The sequence below is a fragment of the Pygocentrus nattereri genome, chromosome 23, assembly GCF_015220715.1.
Source record: "Pygocentrus nattereri isolate fPygNat1 chromosome 23, fPygNat1.pri, whole genome shotgun sequence".
In the NCBI taxonomy this organism is placed as follows: Eukaryota; Metazoa; Chordata; class Actinopteri; order Characiformes; family Serrasalmidae; genus Pygocentrus; species Pygocentrus nattereri.
The window spans coordinates 26,530,884-26,556,860 of NC_051233.1; the positions used below are offsets into that span (position 1 = coordinate 26,530,884).

The window sequence follows — 25,977 nt, forward strand, 5'->3', positions numbered from 1 at the left end:
TTTGATCTAAAGCAAAACCTGCTATAATCTAATTTACAGGTAAAGAACTGGTACTTTTCCTCCTCACTTTCCAAGTAGGAAATCTCCATTTTTTCCATGTCAGACTTTGGAAATTCCGAGTTAGAACACGGCATAATTATCCTTTAGATTCCATTCAAAATTATGGTGTAAATTAGATCTTTATATCAAAATCATTAGCTGGAGTGCAATTTTTTTAAATCGCAAGAGCTGTGATGTTAATTTTAGCTTCTGTTATGAATATTGTCTTAAGGTTTAAGTGGGGAAATTTAATAACCCTGAGCTTGCGAACTGCCTGCAGGTGAGTTGGACCAGTCAAAAGCAACTGAACACCCCTGTGTTGTGACCTCACAACCACAGGTCTGGTGCACTATATCGTGTGGAAGCCTCAAGCCAGGAAAATGGATGTTTTGGAGGTGGTGGCCAAAATAAAAAGGCCTGGACCTTGATTTATTGAATAGTTGCAGTTAAATGGCTTTTAGAATGCTGGTCAGAAAAATTACAGTTGGATATTTTCCCTAAATTGTGCAGCCCTGAGCTAAATCATCTCGCGCATTCCTCAATCCCGGTCAAATTATTCAGCAGTCTTATATAGACTTATGTGGGTTTTGACACTGTATAATGTACTATAATGTACAACTGGACACAATTCCAGTCAAAACATTCAGGTTATAAGACGGATGCCGTGATAACTTGATTTTTAATTTGTTTTTTTTGCAGGTGAGCTGCATTTTTTGTGTCTAGCTAAATCACTGGTCTTGGTGTAATCAGTGGTCACTAGGATAAAATGATGATTTTTGGCCTCAAGTTTTCCCTTTACCTTAAATGAACAGTGTAAAATCTATTCAGGGAACATTTCAACTTTTTTCCCACAGTTTGAAACAGTTTTTTTGTAATAAAATGATGCAGCATTTAAACAGTGTTAAGGTGTCAAAGTGCACTGTTCACTCTCCGGTCCATACAGCCCATAAATGGAAACCCAGCCACAAAAAATACCCTACAGCAGTTTAGTTACACCCATTCACAAAGCCTATAAGGAGCGTTTCAGCCTGGACTGCTTTTTTTGAATGAGCCACAATACAGGACAGCCAATCAGAGCTGAGGTCATTTACATATCAGTCCTAAAGGCCTGAGTAATGGAAAGCAATCTAATTTCCAAGGATAAGCAGGGATCGGAAAATGATCATCTAATAATTAAAGTTTTGGTACATAAAACCACATTAGAGGAATAAAATAAAAATCTAGAAAAATGTAGGCAGTGAAATACTTGATGTTTTGTGCAACTGAGCCCATGTTTTTTTTTTTTTTAGTTGCTCCATGTTTTAAATGTATTATTTCTTATTAAATGGCCCCGGTGGGCCAGAATACCAATTCATTAGCTGGCAATAAAGTGCCACTTCAGAGGTTTAATAAACTGGTTTTATTTAGTTATATTGAGAGGCAACTCCAGTTAGCCACAGTAAACATACGCCAGCCGCGTAACACATTCAGGCAGGCAAGACAGGCCCAGCAGTTCCACCATCAGTCCAGGTCAAACTTATAATAAACACGCCTCCTCTGACCTTTAGGTATTCCATTAAGTAAACCATTAAGTAGTCACTACACAGGTGCTGAACTTAAAGACACTCCAGCAGCATCTGCCACCTTCACAAGGCCGGACACAACAGTGGACTGAGCCCAGCTCTCATTCCCTCCATCAGCACACATGACCCACATCACTCACCTCATATCACTAATTACTCCATTTCCCCGTCATTCCTCTCCAACAGAAGAATCACAAAGTGTACAGCATGTAACTCACAAAAAAAGTCATTTTTATATTTTGTTTAGACAACATTGACCTTCGCTTTGGTCCTATGTTTCTATTGCGAAGGTCAAAGCACACATCCAGTTTTAGTTTAGCATCTAACTACAGCATCCCGTATGGTTCATCTATTTTTATATTTTTAAACCATAACTTTTCATTAATAAATTAGTTATATTTAAAAAACAAAAACTCTCATTGTGCGTGTTGCATTGCACATTTAAAAAAAAGATTTTGGTAGTTACCAAGGGGGCAAAACAAACAAGCAATACAAGTTGCTTCTGCTGAATAACCCTTAAATACACTGTGTGACCAGTGTGTAACTAGATTTGGGGTTGGGGAGGTGGGGTAAGGTGCACTCACAGGTGTGTTGGGTTACGACTGTAATAAGCTTGAACAGTAGCGTGTGTGGAAGCTAAGGGTTGCTACATGTTTAGGAGATGCATGTGCACCCATGTTGGCCCAGGTTAAAGGAACTTCTCTTTTGCTCTGAGATTTTTTCTGACCTCATTCATCGTTCAGGGGCCAGATGTGATTTTGTAACATCTGGGGACAACTTAAAATTTCTGGTGCTGGATCGCAGCAAAATCAGCCTCTAAAAAGGGTAAACACACCCGCAAAATTCCTCCTAGTCTGGGCTCTTCACACATCTGGATTGCATGAAACCACTTCATATGCTTTGAAGACAACACCATCTCCGCACACGGCTCACGTCTACGTGCTTAGTTGGAGTTGCTAACTAGCATTGCAGTCATTGCCTAACAACAGGCTTGCTGACCATTGGACAATGTTGGCAAGCAAACCATCACCCAAAGCGTTGAGCTCCGTCTTCACGAGGTGTTGGATTAGTTCACAAATTTCACACCCAGTTTGTTTCCACTGTAAGTTGTCTACGTTCCCACCCACCTTTAGCCCAGAACTTCTCATGGTCATCTCCAGAGGTTCTCATTACGAGACCACATCTGGCCCTGTGAGACTGTCAGACAGAAGGCACACTGCTGTACTTAAAACAGAGCAAAAGAGCAGGGGTCCTCAACTGGCCATGTTTTTGCCATTGAGTATGCTATTAAGTGCGTTGCCACTTTTAAGGTAAAGTTATGGAAAACTTCTCTTGACAGGAATATCCTCTCTAACATGTGCGTCTACAATGTGAATATGAAACTCCACTTTATGAAACAATGCTTTATCACTAATGATTGACTGTCACATAGAATTTCTACTTGCGTATTCAAAATGTACATCATGTTGATATATTAGCACAGAGACAAGTGCCACAAAAATGGCTTTGCATGACTTTACACAGCTGTTTTGTTCAGAATCATAGCCAACAGAGTTGCGTCTGAAGTTCTAGTAGTCCATATTGGCTCCTCTTGTCCGGTTTCCAGCAGCTCCATGAAAAAAAGGCCTGATGTGTGTGTTCAAGAGGACGCAGGGGCATCCATGGTGGAGAGGATGCGCACCACCTCAGCCCGCTGAGTTGGGGAGATGTGCTGGGTCATGTAGACGATGGAATCCATAGCAACCTCAGGATTGGCTTGAACCAGGCTGAGAGAGAGAGAGAGAGAGAGAGAGAGAGAGAGAGAGAGAGAGAGAGAGAGAGAGAGAGAGAGAGAGAGAGAGAGAGAGAGAGAGAGAGAGAGAGAGAGAGAGAGAGAGAGAGAGAGAGAGAGAGAGAGAGAGAGAGAGAGAGAGAGAGAGAGACAGAGAGAGACAGAGAGAGACAGAGAGAGAGAGATTACATTATGATAACAGAGTGACATAACTAAACAGACAGTGTGTATCCACAGAGAGGAAGATGCAGTACCACACAAAAGTCAGAGACCACCCTTTATTTATTTCATTTCCAGTCAAACAGACATTTAGTACAGGTTATTCTGAGGATATTTCTGAGTTAAAAAAAAAAAAAAAAAAATATAGGGAAAATGGGAGCAAGACCTGGCAGACCACCAAAATGGTCCCCATCAGCTAAACAGCATTTAAAGCTTTCATCTTTTAGAGAGAGAAGAAAATCAAGCTCCACTCTTGATCCAGATCTGAAAGAAATTGTACTAGATTTGCACTTTGTACTGTAACTGTAATATACATTGTACTGTAAATGTACTTAATTGTACTTTGAAACATCATGAAAATGCGTTCACCTGACCGAACTTTGTAGGTGTGGAAAACCATCCCTGCAGATTTCTTTGTGAAACAAAAACCTAGTATTACATACTAAAGAAATATGTATATATTTGTGTACCTTTCTGTTGAAATGTCTGCCGTTTTCCCTGATACTGACAAATGAATAATGTTCACTGTAAATAAAGATGGGCTCTGACTTTTGCACAGTTCTGTATTAGAAGGGTTTAGAAATGTTCAACAGGGAATAAAAGCAGCAATATTTTCACAGAACCCAACTGAACAACAGGGAAAACTGATATTTGATTATTTATTCATTTCATTCTTTTAGAGTAGAACACTTAAGTGACCGTCAGCTACTGAGCTAAATGGTCTGCATTTTATCCAGGTTTCTGCATCTGTAAGCCTACTTCTGAGAAAAATGCTGTAAATTTAATAGACATTTAAAATTTAAATCAAAGCACAATTTAGAAAGCCAATGGCGACTACACAGAGGAACAGGCTTTTACCTGCGGATCTGCTTGAGAATGTGGTCCCTGCGGATGTATTTAATGTTCTCATCAATGACTGATCTGGCACCTTCCTCCTCCGTCAGCTGCTTCTCCAGCCACTCCACCACATCCTCATTGCTGTCCCATAAATAGGCCTGAGAGAGTGAAAAGCAATTATAAACAGTGTCAAACGTCTTCAAACTGTCATATTCTCCAGCCTAAAACCCCTTTTGAAGAATGTTTGTATTGGGAAAAAGCCCATAACAATCTCTTCCCTGTTCTCAAAAAAAAATCATTAGTGCTTTACAGATAAAACCAGGCTGATCTGAAACAAAGCCGGACTCAGGAAGATTTGTCGGCCCGTTAATGGTTCCTTATGGAAAAAAAAGCGGCTGCACTCTTAGTCGGCGGGAACATTTAACAGCCTTTATTAATCATTTTTAATCCGTTTGCTTTTAATTAAGAAACAGCATGTTGCTCTCCTATCTGTGCATGCCAGGAAGGAGATTAATTGCGGCTTAAGATAGTCGCCTCTGATTGGGTTAATGCATTAGCTGCTCCAGCCACAGTCTTCCACAGATACTTTGGAGCTGCCTTGAGGGCTTGGCAATGCTCCAGGACCTCTTCATGTGTGCCTCTCCTGCCCAGGCCTGGCTGGACTAAAACAGAGTGGCTTATAATAGCCTTTATTATTGGCTGTTTACCATTTCAGATTAATTGAATGTAGAATGCAGTTTCCACATAAAGGTCCAATATCCTAATATAAATGAAATCCTGTAGGGGACAACTATCATTTTACAAGTGGTATTATGCTATAATGCAGCTTATTTTATTTTAGAACAGCAGAATAAGCAAATTTATATGTCATTTTGTTGTTTGACATTAATTTCAACTATAACATGTTTTAGACGTTGCTTATCACGAGATGCAGATGCAACAGCATTACACGTACATTGCACGTAAGCAAGTAACACCACTGCCCTCCATGCAGCAGACTGGGGTTTGATGGGCAGGAGCTACACCTATTAGAATCCTTGGGCAACACTCCTAATGCAGCATTCACTTTCTCTGTAACTAGATTAAATTAGAATTAAACTGTCTACCAAATGCAATAAATGTAAATATAATTTAGTAAACAAATACTAACAAGTTTGGATATCCATATATTTTAATAAATCAACACTATGACATACCAGTTTGCATCATACCAATAAGATCATACTAGTTGGTCCCTACCACAATTCATTTCACCGTTACTCAAATTACCCACAACTTAAAACCATTTTTCCGTACCTTAACGGCACCCTCAGCTTCCACAAACCAGCGGCGCAGCATGGCCTGCACCTGGCCGTCGGTCAGCTCACTGTTGGCCCTCTGGATCTTCCTCTTCACCGTGTCCTCCAGCAGGAGGCGCCGTAAGCGCCAGTAGAAGAACTGCCGCGATGTTTGCCACTCCAGGATGTCCTGTCAACAGCAAACACAGAACTACAGTAAGGCTGATCAAGCAAAGCCAAGCCAGCCGTGTTGTTTATGTTCTTAAAGTGCACTGCCTATTAAAAGTTTGGGGACACCTTGACTTCTTGTGAATTTTTCTTGGTAAATTATACCTGCAATATAAACGGTTAACATAAAACAGCAAATATTTTGAAACATTCATACAGCATTTTTCTTCTGTACTGTAAAGTATTTCTGAGCGGAAGAGTATCAGTGAAGATTTCTAACGTTTTAGATTTCTGCGTTTTAACTTTGTGTGATAGGTTGGTTGATGGTTGCATTTTAAACATAATACATTGACCTGATGAGTGGAGAAGCAGTGTACTGGTCCCCATTTTTAAGAACAAGGGTGATGTGCAGAGCTGCAGTAACTACAGAGGTATAAAGTTGATGAGCCACACCATGAAGGTATGGGAAAGAGTTGTTGAAGCAAGGCTAAGGCGAGAGGTTCAAATCAGTGAGCAGCAGTTTGAATTCATGCCCAGAAAGAGTACCACAGATGCAATTTTTGCATTGAGAGTGTTGGTAGAGAAGTACAGAGAAGGTCAGAAGGAGCTACATTGTGTCTTTGTGGATCTAGAGAAGGCATATGATAGGGTGCCAAGAGAGGAACTGTGGTACTGTATGAGGAAGTCAGGTGTAGCTGAAAAGTATGTTAGGGTGGTGCAGGACATGTATGAGGATAGTGAGACAGTGGTGAGGTGTGCAGTTGGAGTGACAAATGATTTCAAGGTGAAGGTGAGGTTACATCAGGGATCAGCTTTGAGCCCCTTCTTGTTTGCAGTGGTGATGGAAAGGTTGACAGATGAGGTCAGGCAGGAGGCTCCATGGACCATGATGTTTGCAGATGACATTGTAATCTGTGGTGAGAGTAGAGAGCAGGTGGAAGAGAATCTGGAGAGGTGGAGGTTTGCACTGGAGAGGAGAGGAATGAAGGTCAGTAGAGACAAGACGGAATACATGTGTGTGAATGAGAGGGAGGCAGGTGGAAAGGTGAAGATGCAAGGAGTAGAGGTCGTAAAGGTGGATGACTTCAAATATCTTGGGTCAACCATCCAGAGCAATGGACCGTGTAGATGTCAGGGCTGATGTGTGACAAAAGAATATCAGCAAGAGTGAAAGGGAAGGTTTACAAGACAGTAGTACGTCCTACTATGATGTATGGTTTGGAGACTGTGGCTCTGTCTAAAAGACAGGAGGCTGAGCTGGAGGTGGTGGAGATGAAGATGCTGAGATGTTCGTTGGGAGTGACAAGGATGGACAAGATTAGAAATGAGCAGATCAGAGGGACAGTGAAGGTGGAGCAGTTTGGAGATAAAGCCAGAGAGGCCAGGTTGAGATGGTTTGGACATGTGTTGAGGAGGAATAGTGGATATATTGGTCAAAGAATGTTGGAGATGGAGCTGCCGGGTAGAAGGAGAAGAGGTAGACCTCAGAGAAGGTTTATGGATGTAGTGAAGGTGGACATGGAGATGGTGGGTGTAAAAGTAGAGGAGGCAGTGGATAGGGCAAGATGGAGGCAGATGATCCGCTGTGGTGACCCTTAAAGGGAGCAGCCGAAAGAAGAAGAAGATTGACCTGGGAAACTAAAGGGGAAACAATGTCAATTATGTTTTAAGGCCTTTGAAACTCTCAACTGTGGTGGAGTGTTGGTGAGTGCTGACATCACAAGAGGATATACAGTGTGGAGTTTATTATGACCAAGATAAAACATTTAAGTTGTTCCTTTAGTTTTGCAGATTTTTGTTTTGGAAAGATTAACGGCAAGATGTAAACTTTATAATTAATATGTTGAGCTGAAAACCAACAAATCACGTGGACAGAATGGATCTGAATAGAAAAGAACCAAATGCTCACAGTAATGACTCCTTTCTCCTGCATGCGTCCTGGTGTGTCATGGAGGTCAGCGAACTGCACTGCCACCTGATGGTAAATGGGAAGAAGAAACTCCTCTCTCTCCTTTAGTTTGGTCTCTAGCTCCTTCCGTTCTGATGCACTCAGCTCCGGGGTGCCTGGATACACAGATACACACACAGATTGGACTATCAGGATTTGCCCCATTTCATTATTAATATTAAATAATTAATTAATAAAGCTGATCATCATGTTTTCTCCCCCACTAATGATGTTTATGTACAAAAAACAAACAAACAAACAAACAAACAAAAAAAACACACAGCCGTAATTTTTTTTTTTTTTTTACATGATAATTTTCCAACTTTTCCTCTTAGAATTAACTAAGCTGTTTTTGTTACTGTGCCTTTATGACTGATAATATATAAAGGACCTCTGATCTGACTGGGCTCAAATATATTGAATAAACTGCAATGTATTTGCTCTCCAACAGCACTCCACATCACTTCAATGCAAAATGGCAAGGTAAACTGTTGTAGACTTAATATTTGGTTACATGTAAATGTTTTAATTTTATTTGGGAGTGAACTGTATGTTTTGAAACTTGTCAAAATGTTTACATCACACTTTTATTTAAGAAGAGCAAGTAGTTTGTCCATGACCTCCTGTAGGTTGGCCTGTCTCAATTATTACATCACCAGACTGCTATTATTTAAGCCTACCAGGATAATCCTGCACAGAATCACAGATTCCACAGTCACACGTTTATGTCACACCGAACAGAATGTGGACTGGGTGTAGTGGACAATGCTACAGAAGCTGAGGGCAGCGGTAAGTGATGTATGCTTATTTGCTATCAATTGTGAGCTACAATGTGTCGACTGCTAAAACACAAAATACCTAATCAGCCAACTTGACCGCTTCAGACTTTAATAGCTGCACACAATGAATAGATACAAGATATTTTAATTGTTTTTTTTTGCATTTAATCGTCAGCTAAAATGTAATGATCTTGAGAGGGCTAGATATGGGCCCTTTATTGGATGCCAGAGATGACCGTGTCATACAATCGTTTGAGGCATAATATTGGAAAGGCTACAGGCTCATGTGATTTGCTGTGGGGTCCTGTTAGAAATTGATCTGTGTCAGAGTTGATCATTGAGGCTGCCTGCTGGTCAATGGGCTGCTCTGGTTGTACGCGGCTGACTGAGGAGGGGATGAGAAGAAGCTCCAAGCATTATGGCAATGAGATCGACCTGCAAACAGTGTGATTGACAGGCGTCTCTGAGGAGATGGGGGTGCACAACCCAAAACAGGTGACGGCATTGCACACATGCACAGCAAGTGATAACAAGCGGCACAGTCATTCAGAGTGTCTTTTAGTGTATTGCTCTCTTAGAAGTCATATTTTTTCCAGTGATAAGAAAGTAATTTTATATTTGTTATTTCTCTCCTGCAGCTCATTATAACAAGGTGGTTGTGCTGGAAGTGCTCATTCTAAACTTAATACCTCCTGTATATTTGTAAGTAGGAGAAGAGATATTTAATTGTGTGTCTGAATTTGAGGAGAAGCTGTTGTGTGCACAGTCGTGTTTTGTGGAAGGAAAAATACATCCCTTACATTTGGTTGTTTTTGTCAGAGCAGCATAATTGTAATTCATTATGTGATAAACAATGTAATTAACTAGACGTATGTGTCTGGAAGGAAGACACATGATCCAAAATCCCCTATGATCAATAGACACAAAATACTGTGTACGATGCCTCAAGAGAGGGGTACCGGGACCTACCCCTGGAGCAGGCCTGGGGGTATTGTTCCCTGACGAGTGCCTGATGTCTGGCTATATAAACTTGGCTGGGCTCAGCCCGAAAAGGCAAAGTGGGGGGGGACCACAGTTCAGTAGGGGACCAGTGCAGTGCCTTATAGACAGTAGGAGATGATGCGGAGGCCCTTGGCGGCATGGACCTTTGTGGCGGAAACTGGGTCTTGGCATGTGAAACATAACCTCTTTGAGGGGAAAGGAGCCGCAGTTTGTGCAGGAGATTGAGAGGTACCAACTAGACACAGTTGGGCTCCCCTTCATTCATAGTGTCAGCTCTGGAAGCACACTCCTTGATAGGGGTTGGTCTCCCTCCACCTCAGAAGTTGGACCAGAGTTGGACCAGATGGCAGGGAAGACTGGCTGGCTAGACCCAAGCAAACAGTGAGGGTGTGCTGGGAATGACTGGCAGAAGCCCCTGTTTTGAATGATTTTAACTCCCACCTCTGGAAGAATTTTTCTCATGTGCTGGAGGAAGTGGGGGACACGTTCACCGTGTTCAAAACTTCTATTGAGGAAGCCACCAGGCAGAGCTTTGGCCAAAAGCTTGTTGGTGCATGTCAGGGTGGCAACCCAAGAAACCCCTGGTGGTTGTGAGGGAGGTAGGACTTGAGAATTCCAAACCCAAGAGACATGCCTCCCTCAGGGGAGTCAGGGCCAGAGGCATCTGGGGTGTCCATTCCCCTGGTGGAGGTCACGGAGGTAGTTTGCAAGCTCCTGGCAATGGGGTAGATGGGATTTGCTTGGAAATGCTTAAGGGTCTCGATGTTTTGGGGTTGTCATGGCTGACATGCCTCTGCAATGTCGCAAGGACCTCAGGAACAGTACCCTTGGACTGGCAGATTGGGGTGGTGGTCCCTATTTTCAAGAAAGGTGACTGGAGAGTGTGTGTCAATTACTGGGGTATCACACTGCTCAGCCTCCCTAGGAACATTGATGCTAAGGCGCTGGAAAGGACACTTCGACTGATAATTGAACCTCAGATTGAGGATTCCATTCTAGCAGTGGTACAATGGACTAGCTTTTCACCTGTGTGCAGATTTTTGAGGCCCAATGGAGTTTGTCAACCCAGTCTACATGTGTTTTGTGGACTTGGAGAAGGCCTATGACCATGCTCCCCGAGACATCCATGAGTAAGAGCTGTGTCCGTATACTCTGCATTAAGTCAAGCTTATTTAGTGTGGTTGTTGGACTCTGCCAAGGTTGTGCAGTGTCTCCACTCCTGTTTGTGATATTCATGGACAAGGTGTCAAAGCATAGCAGAGGTCAGGAAGGCATTATGTCTAGAGGCCTGAAGATGGCGTCTCTGTTTCCGTTGCATGGATGCCTCCAGTGTGCGCTGGAGCAGTTTGTAGAGCATAAAATGGTTAATATGCAGATCAGTACCTCTGAGTCCATGGTCCTCACCTGGAAAAGGATAGCATGCCTCCTCCAGGTAAGGGGAGAGGACCTGCTGGGACAGGTGACAGCAGTAATGCGGTCACTGTACAGGACTGTATTGGCAAAGAGCAAGCTGAGCAATAAGGCAAAGCTCTCTGTTTACTGGTCGGTCTACATCCTCACTTTCACATTAGGTCATTAGCTTTGGGTAATGACCGAAAGAATGAGATCATGGTAACAAGTGGTGGAAATGAGCTTTCTTTGCAGGGTGGCAGGCTACACTCTACTTGATAGAGTGAAGAGAGTGAAGAGCTCAGTCATCCAGGAGGAGCTCAAAGTAGAGCCGCCACTCCTCCACATTAAGAGGAGCCAATTGAGGTGGCTCGTGCATCTGATTAGGACGCCCCCTCGAGGCCTCCCGTTGGGAGGTTTACCAGACACAGTCGACTAGGGCAAGACCCCAAGATCGTCCCAGAACCCGCTGGTGAGAATATACCCACACCAGATGAACAGCACTGGCTAGCATCATGCAGCAGCTGTAACATACATACTGCGTAAAAGTGTGGGCAATTAGATATGAATCTCAAGCTACACATATAGATTTAGTAGGATTAGACTTTCAGCTTAATTTAGCATTATTTGCACCTTATTAAAAGCCATTTTTTTTATTTGATGGCCACATGATGTGGCATGTCCAGTGTGTGGTAGACTTAAGGGTTAAGAGAATGGAGGTTATGAAAGACAGTGTCTGTCGTTCAGCATCCCTTATTTATTATTTTAAATAAATGTATTGCATGAACTGCTTTATTTTACTGCATTTATTGTGTTCCATCTCTAACTCCACAAATAACTATCAAAACTCAAGTATATATAATGCAATATATATAAATAAACACACAGATCTTTGTTTGGACTCACCCAGTCTCTCAGCCAGGCCCATGTAAACAGGGTCCACACGTCTCATAGTCTTCACCAGATCCTTCTTGCGGAATTTAATTTCCACTGTGCCCTCTGGCTCCAACACTCCACCACTGCAAAACACACGGCCTTAGTTAATGCTAGTCAGTAGTAGAAGTACACCTAATTCCCATTTTATTAAAGAGTAATAATCAGCTATTAAACTTAGAAAAAAGCTTAGAAAGCATACACAAAAGCAAACATACATATTTAAGCATTTGGTGCGTACAATTAGCAGAAGCCCTAAAGGGCTAAGGATTTACCTTTTTTTCCTTCATGTATTTTCAGAAATTAGTTTTCAATTGTTTTCTCAAGATACTGGGCTATTTATGTCATTATCATATTAAAATTAATGCCATTTTCTCAAGATAACATTTGTTATGTCATGATAATAGAATAATTATCTTGAGTTCTTAAGTAATTTTCACTGTTTTCTCATCGTGGAAAAACTGTGTAAAAACATGTGAATCCATGGCCCTTTAGGGCTTAAATAACAATCAGACAAAGGGCGGATATTGATGTTGGCATAAAAATGTAACATCTTTATAACTCTTTTTAAAAAACACCATAAAAACGCTTTAAAAAAAAGTTACATTAATAGATTTTTCTGATGTTCAGTGTTACATTAACAGACAATAGAATGTTTCTCCTTCTTACATACATCAAACAAGTTTTTCCTCAAAACAAGATTTCAGACTGACCGATCAAGATCTGTTGTAGTTTAAGGCTGCATAATATATTGTTTGTTATCCATTATCACAATACTGGCCTTTGCAAATCTAGATATTGATTTAGATTTATTACAGAACTCTGCAATATCCCAATGAGCCCTCTTACCAATAACATTCACATGGAAAAGTGAAGAATCAAGATTTCTTCACTGCACTGCAGTAACGGAGGCTGCCTTTGAATAATGCTAACACGCTATAAAGTGAGCAACGGATAAAAGTGATCTTTTTTTTCCTCCTCATGTTCCAGCATGTTAGTTTGCTGATGTAAAACTGAAACCACAGAACTCTCTTTTCATTATTTCTGGTTGTAGGTAACAACAGCTTGAGTTACATCGAGTTAAATCAGCTTAGTTTATGTTTTGTTTTAGCAAATCATAATATACTTAAATCTGAGCAAAAGCATTACATTTGAATGTGAATTTTACTGAACTGTTGACGTGAACAGTATGCAAATGTTTGGGTGCCCCCGGTCAAATATCTTCTGTTGATTTTCTAATTGAAAATAAGTCAATATATCCTCTACAGAGAACACATGTACATACATCACTGTTGTTGCTGAATTTATCATACTGGGGGGAAAAAATGATCAAAAAATGCCACATTTAAGCTTCTCTGTGATGTTAACAAATCAACAACATATGCAATTTGACCAGAGATTTTTTTTTCCCCCCACACTTTTTTCCTTTTTGCACATTTTCTGTCTGTCTGTCTGTGATAGAATATAACAAATACACAAACAGTGAATCAAGTATTTGAATTTTGGCACGTCGAATGGTTAAATGAAATACTCAAGCACAAGTTTTCACACACACGCATAAATTACTCTTACCGGCTGTCTTTGTCAGCATACATCTCCATGTGGCGTGGATTGATGGTGGGGTCGATCACTACCCATGATCCTCCACGCAGTTCTGCTTGTGGCGGGATGTAGACTAGCACGGGCTGCCTATACTCCCTCAGCCCGTCCACGATATATGCCCCAAACTTCAGCACCTGGTCATACATGTCTGTGTGTGACAGAAGGGGTTAAGTTCATGCATGACACAATCGACTGCAGAACCCATAAAACCTCTAGGTGACTCCCGCTCTATTACAAAGCCGCCTTTTTTCTTATTATCTTTGTTTTGACCAAAATTGTTTATACCAGGGTTTGGAGCACCCATGTCCTGCGCATGTTAGTATTAATTAGCAGATTAATCAGAGCAGAGTGGTGAGGGAGGTGAGCTAGGGATCAAAAGGTCACAGGTTCAAATCCCAGGATTGACGGGGTATCAGTGGTTGTGACCTCGGGCAAAGCACTTAACCACCCACTACCCCCAAGCTGGGCAGCAAAATGATAAATTTTTCATGTAAGCAAATCAAGAAAGTATAACCTAAACACCAAAATATACATTGAAACCACTGGGCATTTTAACAATTCATAAACTGTGTGATTGTCTTCTTTTCTTATTTACATGTCATTAACTGACTCACCCTTCATGCCTCCAGAAAAACCTCTCCAGTTGGCAAACACCATGAGAGGAAGACCCTCCCGGTTCAGATCTTTAATGGCTTGAGCTGTTTTAAAAGCTGAGTCGGGGAACCACACCTGGCCGGCCTGCTGGATGATCTATCATGGAAAAGACAGACACTCATTTTCAGCACATTGTAGTTGTAAATTTCTGACATCAAGATTCAATATGATTATGATTCTCCTGGAAAGGATTCAATGCATGATGAAATCTGAAATTCCACCATGATCCAGCATGAACAGATTAACTTTTTTTTTGTACAAATCAGAATGAATGATGCTAGAAGGCAAAAATGAAAATTTCTCAATTTGAAAAGAAAAAAAAAAAAAATATTGAGAAACAGACAAGAAAACCCTTCGCTGCACCGCAGTAATGGAGGCTACCATGAATGAGCTAATGAGCTGATGCTAATACAGTATCCAGTGCACCAGTAGATGGTGATAATAATTTTATTCATTTTTCAATTTTAGAGACAATACAAATTATGTGCCAATGTCTTTTTAAATTTGAACATTGCCTGCATATTTAAGTTTGGCCAAAATGAGAGATTATTGCTTAAGTGCTTATTATTATTATTATTATTATTATTATTATTATTATTATTATATGATCATAATTGACTCTATCATTCTGAACTTGAACTTTAATTGCTACCATCATATCAATGCACTGCAATTTCCAAAAAGTGAGCCTGTCTAGGTGTCTTACTTTGGCCTCTGAGTCCAGATTTGCTGGGTCTGCGGGGATGGACAACTCCACAGATCTGGTCTCCACAGCGACCACTCCAGTTGGGATCCCGCCCAACCTGCAAAACAAAAAGACTAATATGTGATAAACAGTAATCAGCTAATTTGTTGTCAATTGATATAATATGTGCCATCATAACTAGAGCTCGTTTTGCTCAGTCAGAGGAATTCTTGAAACTATAGGACAGATTTTTGATGACAAACCAATTTACGTATCTGAATGGGTTCTGATCACCCTACACTGATGTATGTGAAGCACATGTTCTCAAAACAGTCATTTGTCTGAATGGATGTCTTTCCTGAATGATTATGAAACTTTTCATCAATAAGATTGATTAGATGTTGACTCATTACCGTAGCCCAGTTACTACCTGCACTCGAGAACCTTTTTCGATTTTAAACTGACTTGATAAATAGTGCTACATATTTTACTGATAAGCAAAAGTTTACAATCAATTATGAAGGTACCACAGAACAATAAAAACACAGTGCAGTTAAATAGTCCTTATTTCAAAAGCCAATGCATTTAACCTAAGGTTATTCTGCCTGAGACTGATGACTGGCTTTTAAAATATGACCTCCTTGAGGCACTGAGGTCAGAAGTCACGGAGGTCAGGGGACTGTAATTAGCCTCATATTTTTGACATACTGGCTGCAGCATCTAATAAATAAAAACACAGTATGTTCCCAAGGATAATAAATTCAGTATTCCCCAGACAACTGATAATAACAGTGATATATAGACAAACGTATGTGTAACATATATACACAATGTGAAGCTTATGTATTTTTTTAATGGTAGGGCAGCACCAATTATGAAGATTTATAGCTGATTCCAATACCACTTTCATTATGGCCCTTTTGGGCTGCTTTTTAACAGGCCAAACTAGCGTTCTACATTTGTAAACCAAAAAATGTAAATAATGCTATGAATCACAGAGCATGCCATATCAAAGGAAGAGGAAACTGGCTGTTTAGCACAATGAGTCACGCATAATTGTGCATAGCTGACTCAAATAATTTACACCACAAAATTACAATACAGATCAGCCAAAATAAAATAAAAAAATAAATAAAACGGGCCAATTTTGTGTTTGGAGCAAAAATCTGCCAATTATTGTTGTGGATCCCTGGTGATGAAGGAATGAGCTGGAGCTCACCTGGCCCTGCCCACCACCACACTCTGAGCCCACGGCTGCATGATCTCCATAAAGGAGCCGTGATCAAAGAAACCACTCACCCAGGCTCCTTTAGGATCTGCAATTAGAGACAGACAGAGAGACAGAGAGCGAGAGACAGAGCTTTTATAGCAGCAGAACACAGTGATGTGACCTGTAGCCATAAAGGACAGACACAAATCAGATGAGCTCAGCATAACGACCACGGACAGGCATTTTGGTTTATTTTGTCATGTTTTATTCAAGTGTAAATGCTGAAAGGGTCATTATTTTTCTTTCTGTACACCTTTTTGTTGGCTTTTCTGTCATCTTATCTACAAAATAAACACTGTCCCTGAGGCGTGAAATCACCATTCAAATACACTGTGTATGGGCTCAGTTCTAAACCAAAGCCTTCTCCTCTGCCGTAACTATAGACATAGAATCTGTCCTGTGTGGTGAAAGAGGGCCATCCATCGCAGACTTATCGCTCTGAACCTGGAGCCCAGCTTCAAAAACTTATACTCGGTCTGCAGTCATCTACGAGTACAACGTCTGCCCTACAACACAGGCTAGATACACCACCCTGCAATAAATACTGTGACATAAGTAACTGCTTTGCTTCCAAAGTGAATCATGACATCAGACCTTATGAAATCTCTCATAATTACCAATAACATGACACTGCTTTATTACTGGACACATTCTGGCATGACAACCCATGACAGCATGTGACATCTGCCATGCCATTTTCATTTTCATGGCACGGATATGTCAATGTTAAGTAGCAGGGCTCAAATAAAGTGTTAGCGAATTTTAAAAGAAGACAATCTACTCCGAAACTTTTGACAAGTGGCTGCTAAAATGTTTGTGCACTTACTCTGGCTGGGCCGTCCTGCCAGCATCCAACGGGGATCGTAAGGCGTTTTGGTGGGCACGAACTCCACTGGCCGGTCGACGGGGTCCTTGGCCGCCAGCATTGGCACAGGGCTTGCCGTGTTCTGAAAGGAAACGGTCATTCGATTATTTCAACAATCTCCACTAAGCACTGGAAAACACTGACTGAACTGCAAAAAAACATTTATTCAAATTAGCATTATGACAAAACCTCAATTCATTTTAAATCACTTTATTATGTAATACTGAGCAGGAAGTTAACCATCTCATAATAGGTCCCTTATTGTGTACACTTCATGATGCATCTTGGAAAAAGAAGACAAATTCAGTCAAAATTACATACTCTAAACCATTAATCCATCTGTGTGTCGTAAACAGAAGATATATTATAGTCTCATATCAGTAACACACTGCATTGAATCTTTTAAGAAACATTTTGAAAGTAAGACATACTAACTACAAGACTACACAATGTTACTCATGACACTGAATTCTCTTGATGGTCTAGCTCCGGCACGTCTTTCTTGTCTGATGAAAAGCAGGAATACTGCGAACTCTTACGATCACTTACAGCTCAGCTGGTGGAAATTTATTTTCTGATATAGCTCCTACGCTCAGGAATAGCTTTCCAGAGGTTACTCATAAGGTGAGCTCAAAAGATGTAGTAGGATATTGGATGCGTAGTGTATTGGATCTCTTTTCTCCTATAGTTTGTAATTGTGCTGTTATTACATTTAGACAAAGGTGTTTTATTTTTATGTTGTACATATGAAGCATTTTATTCAAAAATGCATTTTATATCATTTTGCAGAATTTTTATTCTTATTCTTAATTATTATTTTCATAGGAAAAAGGCCGAAATGCAGACTACATAATTATTTATATAATCCATTACTTTTCTGTGTGATGAATGAATTAAATGAATATTTTATTACATTTAAATCATTATGTACAGTAAACTGGACGGTAGGCAAAATGTCGAACTCTAGATTTCTAAGGATTAACCTTGATACTTTATTAGGAATCATAACATATAAGAATTATAATTTACGTAAGAAACAAAACACACATAAATATGTATAATGGCATAACAAAAGGAGCAGACTGGTTAGGTGTTCACCTTGGGCATGTAGGAGAGCCACTGCAGCAGAGTGTAAACACCCTCAAAGTCATCACAGACTGTTGTGTGTGTGACTCCGTTGTTATGCATGATCTGCACTCCCCCCAGCTGGTTATTAGAGGTGTACACCTCACGGCCCAGCACCTACAAAAGAAGAGCACAAACAGAGCACATCAACATACTAACTCTTCTCTAATGAGACTCATAGGTCAGTTTCCAAACACTATTTCGCTGCAGGGAGAGAATTTATGTCTAGGGAGTATGTGTGTATGCTGTAGTGGCAAAGGATGAAGTACGATACAATACTACGCAAGTTGCAGTAGGAGGGAAACCTTTGATTATTTATAAAAATGTAAGTTAAAAAAAATAGAATATAAATAAAATCACACAAACAGCTATTTTTTTTGGCCATTTCCATACAATAAATACACTAATGTGCCACCCTTTACATACATTTTTCAGATGTTTCTGAGAAGATTATCTAGAAGGTAATTCACTTGCATAAATAAAAAGCACAGTATAAACATAAAAAACAGGTTCCTAAATCCAGAGTTCAAAACAAAAAACAAACAAAAAAAACCAAACAAACAAACAACATCTGGGTCTGAAAGGACGTGCCAAGAAGCCTTCACTGAGAAAATCAAATTGACAAAGAGGGAAAAACACTTGCAAATCAAACAAAGAAGCTGCCGGCGTTCTCAGAACAATGGACTGACCACCCCAGAGTCCAGATCATCACTGAAAGTGTTTGGGATTACTTGGATTGTAAGAAGCAGAAAATGAAACCAACTTCTAAGACTGAACTTTGAAACTTTGAACTTTTCTGCTTTTTTCCTGACTCTGAAACATGAATAACTTGTACTTAATGGCAGTTTTAACTGGACATTAACTAAATGAATAAATACATTTCTCCGTCTTTTACTGTTTCAATACCATGAAGATCCATTGGCCATCCAGGACTCACCCCAGTCACACTCTCCTGTGGCTCTGAACACACAGTGTATGATCAGTAGACAGTGGACGAGGCACTTGGCATTGCTTACATTAAATAGGAAAGGAAACAGGAAAATAGGAGTAGGACAAGTACATAATGTGATAATTCCAGAAACACAAAATAAAATGTAGTAAATAAAGAGAAATAAAGAGATTCCAGATGAATGATGGGAGTGTCTTTTCTTCCCTGCCTGAGGCAAATTTAATTCTAAAACACCTGTTTTTATTTGTGCTATTGCAGCTTTACGACTCGAGAAAGAAAGAAGGAGGGGGCTTAGGCCTTATTTACACATACTGCTTCTGCGTGGCATGAGTGATATGGCAGTGTGCACACTACAGCTAGAATGTGCTGGCCTTTCATACATACAGCATTTGTGCTGCAGAGCAGAGGAGCAAGAAAGTTATACAGACATTTCTGCTTCCAGACGGGTAAATGGTCAAATCAGTCACTCTGCTAAATAAGAATATAATTGAAGCACACGGTATATTCGCTTGTCCTTGACAGCATTCTGACTTGTGATTAGGCAAATGTTTCGAGCCTGGTAGACCAAGCAGGAAACCTGTTTGCAGCACAGAATGTTTAAATAGTATTTTATCATGAATTAAATGATTCATGAATTGAAGTTTTTATACAGTTTTCCATTTCATTTTCACAGATTTTCATGGCTTTTTAGTGTATTTTACTGTGTGACGCGCACAGTAAAATTTGGCACCGGGTCTATTCTCTAAATGTAGTGCTGCTTCAGTGTGGTGTGTGGGACGCTCTGCCGCTTCACACGCCAGCCTGTGTGAAAGCGCTGAAAAGTTAACATGGGCACTGAAATTAAAAGCGTGACTTTCTGCCACACAGATGCAGCATGTGTGAATTAGGTCTTACACAGTAATCACTGAGATGAGAATGATACATTAAAAGAAAGTGGTCATGCACAAACATGCACACTTTGTTCTAGAGCTCGGCAAAAAATCTAAATCACAATATATTTTAGCATGTTTTGCAGCCATAATTATAACTGGCTATTATAATTCTCAGTTTTAGCCTGAATAACATTTGGAACCCTGAAGAAAACAAAAGGCATTGGATTTAAAGTAAAATGAAGACCATGCTGCAGTGGACACATGACTGACCTGATCTCCTTTGTTCTGAGAATTGTTTTTCCTAAATTAACTGCCTTTTTTTCTGTCCATAACTTCAACACTGAAAGCATTAAAATGCACATATTGCCACCTAAATACACAACTGTTTAAAGTTCAAGTATCAGAAAAGAAAAACTCCTTTATTTGGTATTGTTTTACTGAGGAGATCTATTTCAGACTAGTTATGTATGTGGTGTTTTACTTCACGGATGGGTTAAATGTGGAGGTGAAATTTCCCCGTTGTGGGACTAATAACGGTCACTTAACTACTCAACACTTAACTTCATACCGTCCAATTTGTCCTTTATAGCCTCTTCCATAATACAATAACGGAATCTATCTATATTTAAAAAAATCACAAATAAATACACACCCAGACACTGTCCAACAAAAACTAAATTCATAATATTCCTGAGCAATTCATAATAATCCTGGATATTACTATCAAAATGCAGATACTCTAATTGCATGAATTAAACAGCAATCTATCTGGGTCATAGATGAGAGAGCTTGATGGAGAGAAAAAAAAAAAAGCTCGACGCTCTGTCACCACGCTGCAGACCGAATTTACTGACACAATTAAAACAGGAGCAAATTAAACTGTCCTTATCAGGCGGGCAGCGACGTAATTTATGCATGTGTGCTCTCTTTCAGAGCAAACAGTTATGAGGCCATTTGTATGAGAAGAGACTTAATGGGAAAATGATTTTGCTATGTCAATTGCTATGCAAGTTGCTCCAAGACCATAACCAATTAGAATACATTTCCATTTCAATACTAGTCAGGAGTATATTAAAGAAATAGCCTGGCAAAAAAGTGGACAAACATATGGTCAAAATTCAGTGTAGGCAGCTGCCACTACTGTCATGCTATGCAGTGCACTTTTGTCTGTTTTCACACACACAGTGTCAGGAACCACAGAAGTCTGAGCGATTTCTCAACAACATGGCTAGTTAGCATACAATTGTGTGATGATCCAGTCTTGCAGTTTTTACAGTCCTAACAAGCTTCCATTATTTATTAGCTAAATTGGCCTCACAGCTCTGATGCGAAAGTAAATAAGCACGCTTTAGACACCAAACATATCTTGATTGACTGACCGCATCTACATTTTTTTGTTTTGACAAACAATTGCTTGAAAAGAGAAATGTTTAATATGTTTAAGGGACCATGTCCCTATTTGTCTTGCATTTTATTTCTTCTCTTTAGGTCAACTTGTAATATTTGTGCAGTTATTTGTACCAAAATCAGCCATAATTCATAATCTTCTAATGTTTCTTTGTCTATTACACTTAACAGGCTGTTTCTGTTCCTGAGCCTTTTAGACATATGTAAATGACCTCTGTTCTGATTGGCTGTATCGTGAATTGTCCTGTATTGTGCTGCATTCAAAGAGTAGTCCATTCCATCTAACATCAACAGAGCTAAACTGCTGTAGGCTGAATAGACAGATACATGTATATGGGAATAGATGTAAATGTGTTGGTTTTCATGACATAACAGTAACAATAAATTTAAAACAGGCTGTTTTTGCAGCTTAGTTTCCATTTATGCATGGTATGGACTAGGGAGTGGTATGGTTTGAAACTTTAACAACGTTTATGTACAAAATTAAACTCTTATTTCAAAAAGTGAGCAAAGGCTTTCTGTTTTCAACAATATGGGCCCTTCAAAGTTACAGCACACGTCCAACCAACATTGCCATTGGTCAGACCAAAATGACTCCAGTCACACTGACCTTGTTAAGTGCTCCAGCCCCAGTGAGGATGATGTGGGAGTTCTCCACCTGGATGATCCTCTGGCCAAGACGTACCAGGTAAGCTCCTATTCCTATAGCCCTGCACGTCACCTACATACCAGCACAGGTACAGAATGAGTACATTGCAAACATATAAATACATTAAAAACAAAGAAAAAAATACAAAATATTTTGAAACTGACAACATGAGGAATAAAGGCTGAAATTATAAGCATTTCAGGAGGGCAGCAAAACATTCAGCTGCTGTGTATGGGTGTATTTCTACTGTACCAGGTTAAGTGTGATGATCTCTTCATAAGCCAGTGAAGATTCTCCAGCAATCATCCCTGAGCCTCTCAAGTTCTCTACTCCCAAACCTTCCTCTTTCCCAATGATATCTGTAATCTTATACCTGAACAAACAACATCTTTATTATACTTTAAATCAGGGGGCCAGAAAGGGCTGTGGCTGCAGATCGTCATTCCAAACAAAAGAGAAACACACTTAATTTGACTTGTTCAATCACAAGTTGTCAAACAGTTGATTAGTTACTTGAGGTGTGCTCCTGCTTTCTTGGAGTGAAAACCTGTAGCCACACTGGCCCACTGTGGTTAAAAATTGGGCACCCATGCTCTAAACGCACCCTTCATAAACATGCATATTATATTAAAGAGGCTGCTCTCTTTGTAAATGTCTATATTAATTACAGAAGGTGTAGCTTTTATTAACAGGTACTTCGCTACTGACCTCTATAATACTCTACACAGCCTTTATAAAATCTACGTTAAGCTTTACCAGAGCCTGTAAGCATTAGGTGAATGGGAGCCATGTTTACTGGACCTCACCTAGATTCTCCTTCATCCTCCACATGCTCACAGTGCACAGAATTTAGTGCTGACACTTTCTTGTAGTCCTGAGGTGTGAGGTAAAGGTACTTAAATCCCTGTAAGATACAAGTGAATGAAGTGAACTACTGGATGCTGAAGGACTATTTAAAAAGACTGTAGTACAAAAAACATTATTGTATCTACAAAAGGTTAATAAGCTGAGAAGGAAATATATTTCTTCAAGCACAATTTCAGATTTGGATTCCAATCAGTCTAACAGAGTCTGATTTTAGTATTCCTCCCCCAGTTCCTACAATCCATACGCTTAAACACACTCGCGTCTCTCTGCTCACCTTGTAAAGGTCGGCCGGGTCCTGCCAGGCCACGTGGAACATGTGTCTGATCTCCTCGGCCAGTCCGATGCGTGCACCACTGTTGGCGGCGATGTATACGCGTGGGATGCCGCTTTCACGTGCCATCTCTGAGGCCTGCTGGAACAACACGTCCTCCTGCGGCCCGAATGAGCCGATTTTGTGTGTGATGTCGTTACTGATCACAATGATCTCACGGCCTGCTGAGTACTCTGGAGTCCGCAGGGTCATCCGCCAAGCCACCATTCCAATCTGCAATACAGAAGGAAAAAAAAAAAAAAATCATAATTAAACACTTTACATGCCTGACAAAAGCTTGAGGACACTTTTTTTTGGCCTCTCTCAAAGGTAACTGCCAGTTAAGTAGGAAAAAAATACCTCAAAAGGTTTTGTTACCATAAAACATCTGTTGGCTAATACCAAGTATGATTGTTAGAATTGTTTTTATCATAAAATGATTGTAAAAAATGTATGTCTTTGGGCAGTGTAGTCATAACCATTTATTGTAATAGCATTCTGACAGATAACTTTTAGAAGCAGTAATTGCTTCAAACACCTGGTTCCCATCACCACCAGCAAGCAAAACAGCCTCTGTTTCTTTATAGAGCCTTTATCATTAATCACTCTGAATTACTGTTTGCATATTGTGGAAATTTTGAAAATTCCGTGGAATTTCCCCTTATGCCCTATAAAACAATAATGAAAAGGTTCAGAATAATGATGGCTATTTCACATTTTTAATTCATTTGAAAATGTATCTCTTTAACCTACTTATTAATTAAAATACTGTTGCCATTCATTTTAATTACTTACCTTATTTAAATAATTTTACCTTATTTCATTTTTGATTATTTTACTTTAATTCATTTGTTCCTATTTTTGCTTTTGTTGTGTTTGTTTTATTTAAATTTTACTCTTCAACTGTAAAGCACTTAGCTGCTCTATAAATAAAAGTTATTATGTCTAACCACACTGCTCTGACCTCATTGCCCCCAGGTAGGCGGTTCATCTGCACCAGCTGTCCCTGTGGGTCCAGCACCAGCTCAGTAAATGTCAGCAGCTCAGAGGGCAGTGGGCACTTTGGAAGGTGGGCATATGTGTCCATGGACTGCCAAAGCTTTTTCAGGGCCTGTGAGGGGGAGAGAGAGAGAGGGAGAGAGAGAGACAGCTATATTTAGATGCATTTTGGATGTGTTATATTTCTTAATTTTGCAAACGTATTAAATATATTTTGGACACATGCACACGAGCACGCAATGTATATCAATGCATTGCGTTTAACTGATGCAGAAAAATACAAATCGAAGAAGCAAGTTTTTCTTGGGACAGCGATGATATTCAAACAGCTAAAATGTCCATGTCAAGCCAGATGAGTTTGCAAAGTACCTGTCTGAACATTTCAGGGAGGTCGTAGACATAAGTGGTGCCCAGGCTCTGCGCCTGGAAGCGCTTGGACTGCAGCAGGTCTTTGGTGACATAGGGAGTGTTTATTAGCATCCCATGCAGAGGACCCTGCTTATCTCCATAGGCCTGGAACATGATCTGGAAGAGCAGAGGAGATAAGTCTTAAAGTGGTGCTGGAAAAAGAATAACGATACAATACCCCTCCCTTATACACAAACATGCGGTGCATGATCAGGACCCAAAGTGGCAGAGTCAGAGCAACGTGGTGTTCCTGTATGGATGCAAGTGTATCACACAGTATGGTTTAAGCGTTTAGCAAGATGTTCAACACAGTCCAAAAAAAAAAAAAAAAAAGTCACCTTTTCTGCTTGATGTTAAATTAAAAATATAACAGGGTGCATTCTAATAATGACATGACAACACGGTGATGAAACCTACCTTGTCTCCTGAAGAAAAAGAAATGAGGATGTAAACTATGATATCAGACTGAAGGACAGTCATGTAGTAGCCCCCTAAGCTCCATTCAGAAAGAGACAAAACTACACTATAGCCACAAACTAGAGAGCAACACAGTTGCAGGGCAATAACTATTTGGACATTTACATCACTGCACAAAAGCTTGGAATACTTTGCCATACTTGCTTATACCATACTTAAGTTTTATTTTATACACAATATAATGTTACACTTGTTGTATGTGGATTTAATGGATGGATATTTTACTAAATATTTCAAGAGTAAAATGAAAAATACTATGGCATAATTATCCCTTTAACTATTTTTTTTATTAAATTATTTGCCTTGATATTTGATCTCAACTTTTAAAATGTGATTAATTCAAATTACATTTTTAATAACTTTATTCATGATTCTATACAGCTTTGTCAATCATTCATTCTACAATAATGCATCATTCTGGACATCGTCATTTTTATTATTTCTTAATTTTTAATATTTCAATCATATAAAAAAGTTATTTATTTTGTATATAACTGAAAACAGTGATTACAAACTTCTGACCACTAGTGTACATTAAAAAAATTTGAATTATATAAACCAATTTGGTTGCAGACAAATGCATATTGTGAATCTAATATGCAAATCATATGCAACTTTGCAGGAATTATTGAAGGAAAACTATGTATGATAGTTGAATGATACATATAGCTATAAAACTTTTTTATTAGCAATGATCAAATCTCAAAAATGGTGATTCTGAAACAACAAAAAATAAACTTTATTTAATAAAAAAAAAAAATAACAATTTAAAAACGTATATTATAAATAATTCCAGTATTGTTGACAATTTCTTGATATATGGAATAAAAGCCTGTTAAGTGCGCAGTAAGCTACAATTAATCCTTCAGCTATTACACTGTATGCAACAAAATATTATTGATATGATCCATAAT

At 39.6% G+C, this 25,977-nt stretch overlaps 1 protein-coding gene across 2 annotated transcripts in view; it reads right to left on the bottom strand.

Moving 5' to 3' along the window:
- Positions 1 to 2,989: 2,989 nt before the first annotated feature.
- Positions 2,990 to 25,977, bottom strand: part of acaca (acetyl-CoA carboxylase alpha) — a 57,679-nt gene continuing 34,691 nt past the window's right edge. For both annotated transcript variants that reach the window (XM_017700151.2, XM_017700142.2), the window contains exons 38-54: positions 24,548 to 24,703; positions 24,144 to 24,290; positions 23,144 to 23,413; positions 22,809 to 22,906; positions 22,255 to 22,375; positions 21,964 to 22,074; positions 18,099 to 18,242; positions 16,962 to 17,082; positions 16,085 to 16,181; positions 14,887 to 14,983; positions 14,141 to 14,276; positions 13,497 to 13,674; positions 11,898 to 12,010; positions 7,783 to 7,937; positions 5,725 to 5,895; positions 4,450 to 4,586; positions 2,990 to 3,367 (exon numbers count right to left, since the gene is read on the bottom strand). In XM_017700151.2, coding sequence (XP_017555640.1) covers positions 3,241 to 3,367; positions 4,450 to 4,586; positions 5,725 to 5,895; positions 7,783 to 7,937; positions 11,898 to 12,010; positions 13,497 to 13,674; positions 14,141 to 14,276; positions 14,887 to 14,983; positions 16,085 to 16,181; positions 16,962 to 17,082; positions 18,099 to 18,242; positions 21,964 to 22,074; positions 22,255 to 22,375; positions 22,809 to 22,906; positions 23,144 to 23,413; positions 24,144 to 24,290; positions 24,548 to 24,703 — 2,379 coding nt within the window. In that variant the 3' untranslated portion in view covers positions 2,990 to 3,240. The remainder of the gene's footprint in view (positions 3,368 to 4,449; positions 4,587 to 5,724; positions 5,896 to 7,782; positions 7,938 to 11,897; positions 12,011 to 13,496; positions 13,675 to 14,140; positions 14,277 to 14,886; positions 14,984 to 16,084; positions 16,182 to 16,961; positions 17,083 to 18,098; positions 18,243 to 21,963; positions 22,075 to 22,254; positions 22,376 to 22,808; positions 22,907 to 23,143; positions 23,414 to 24,143; positions 24,291 to 24,547; positions 24,704 to 25,977) is intronic.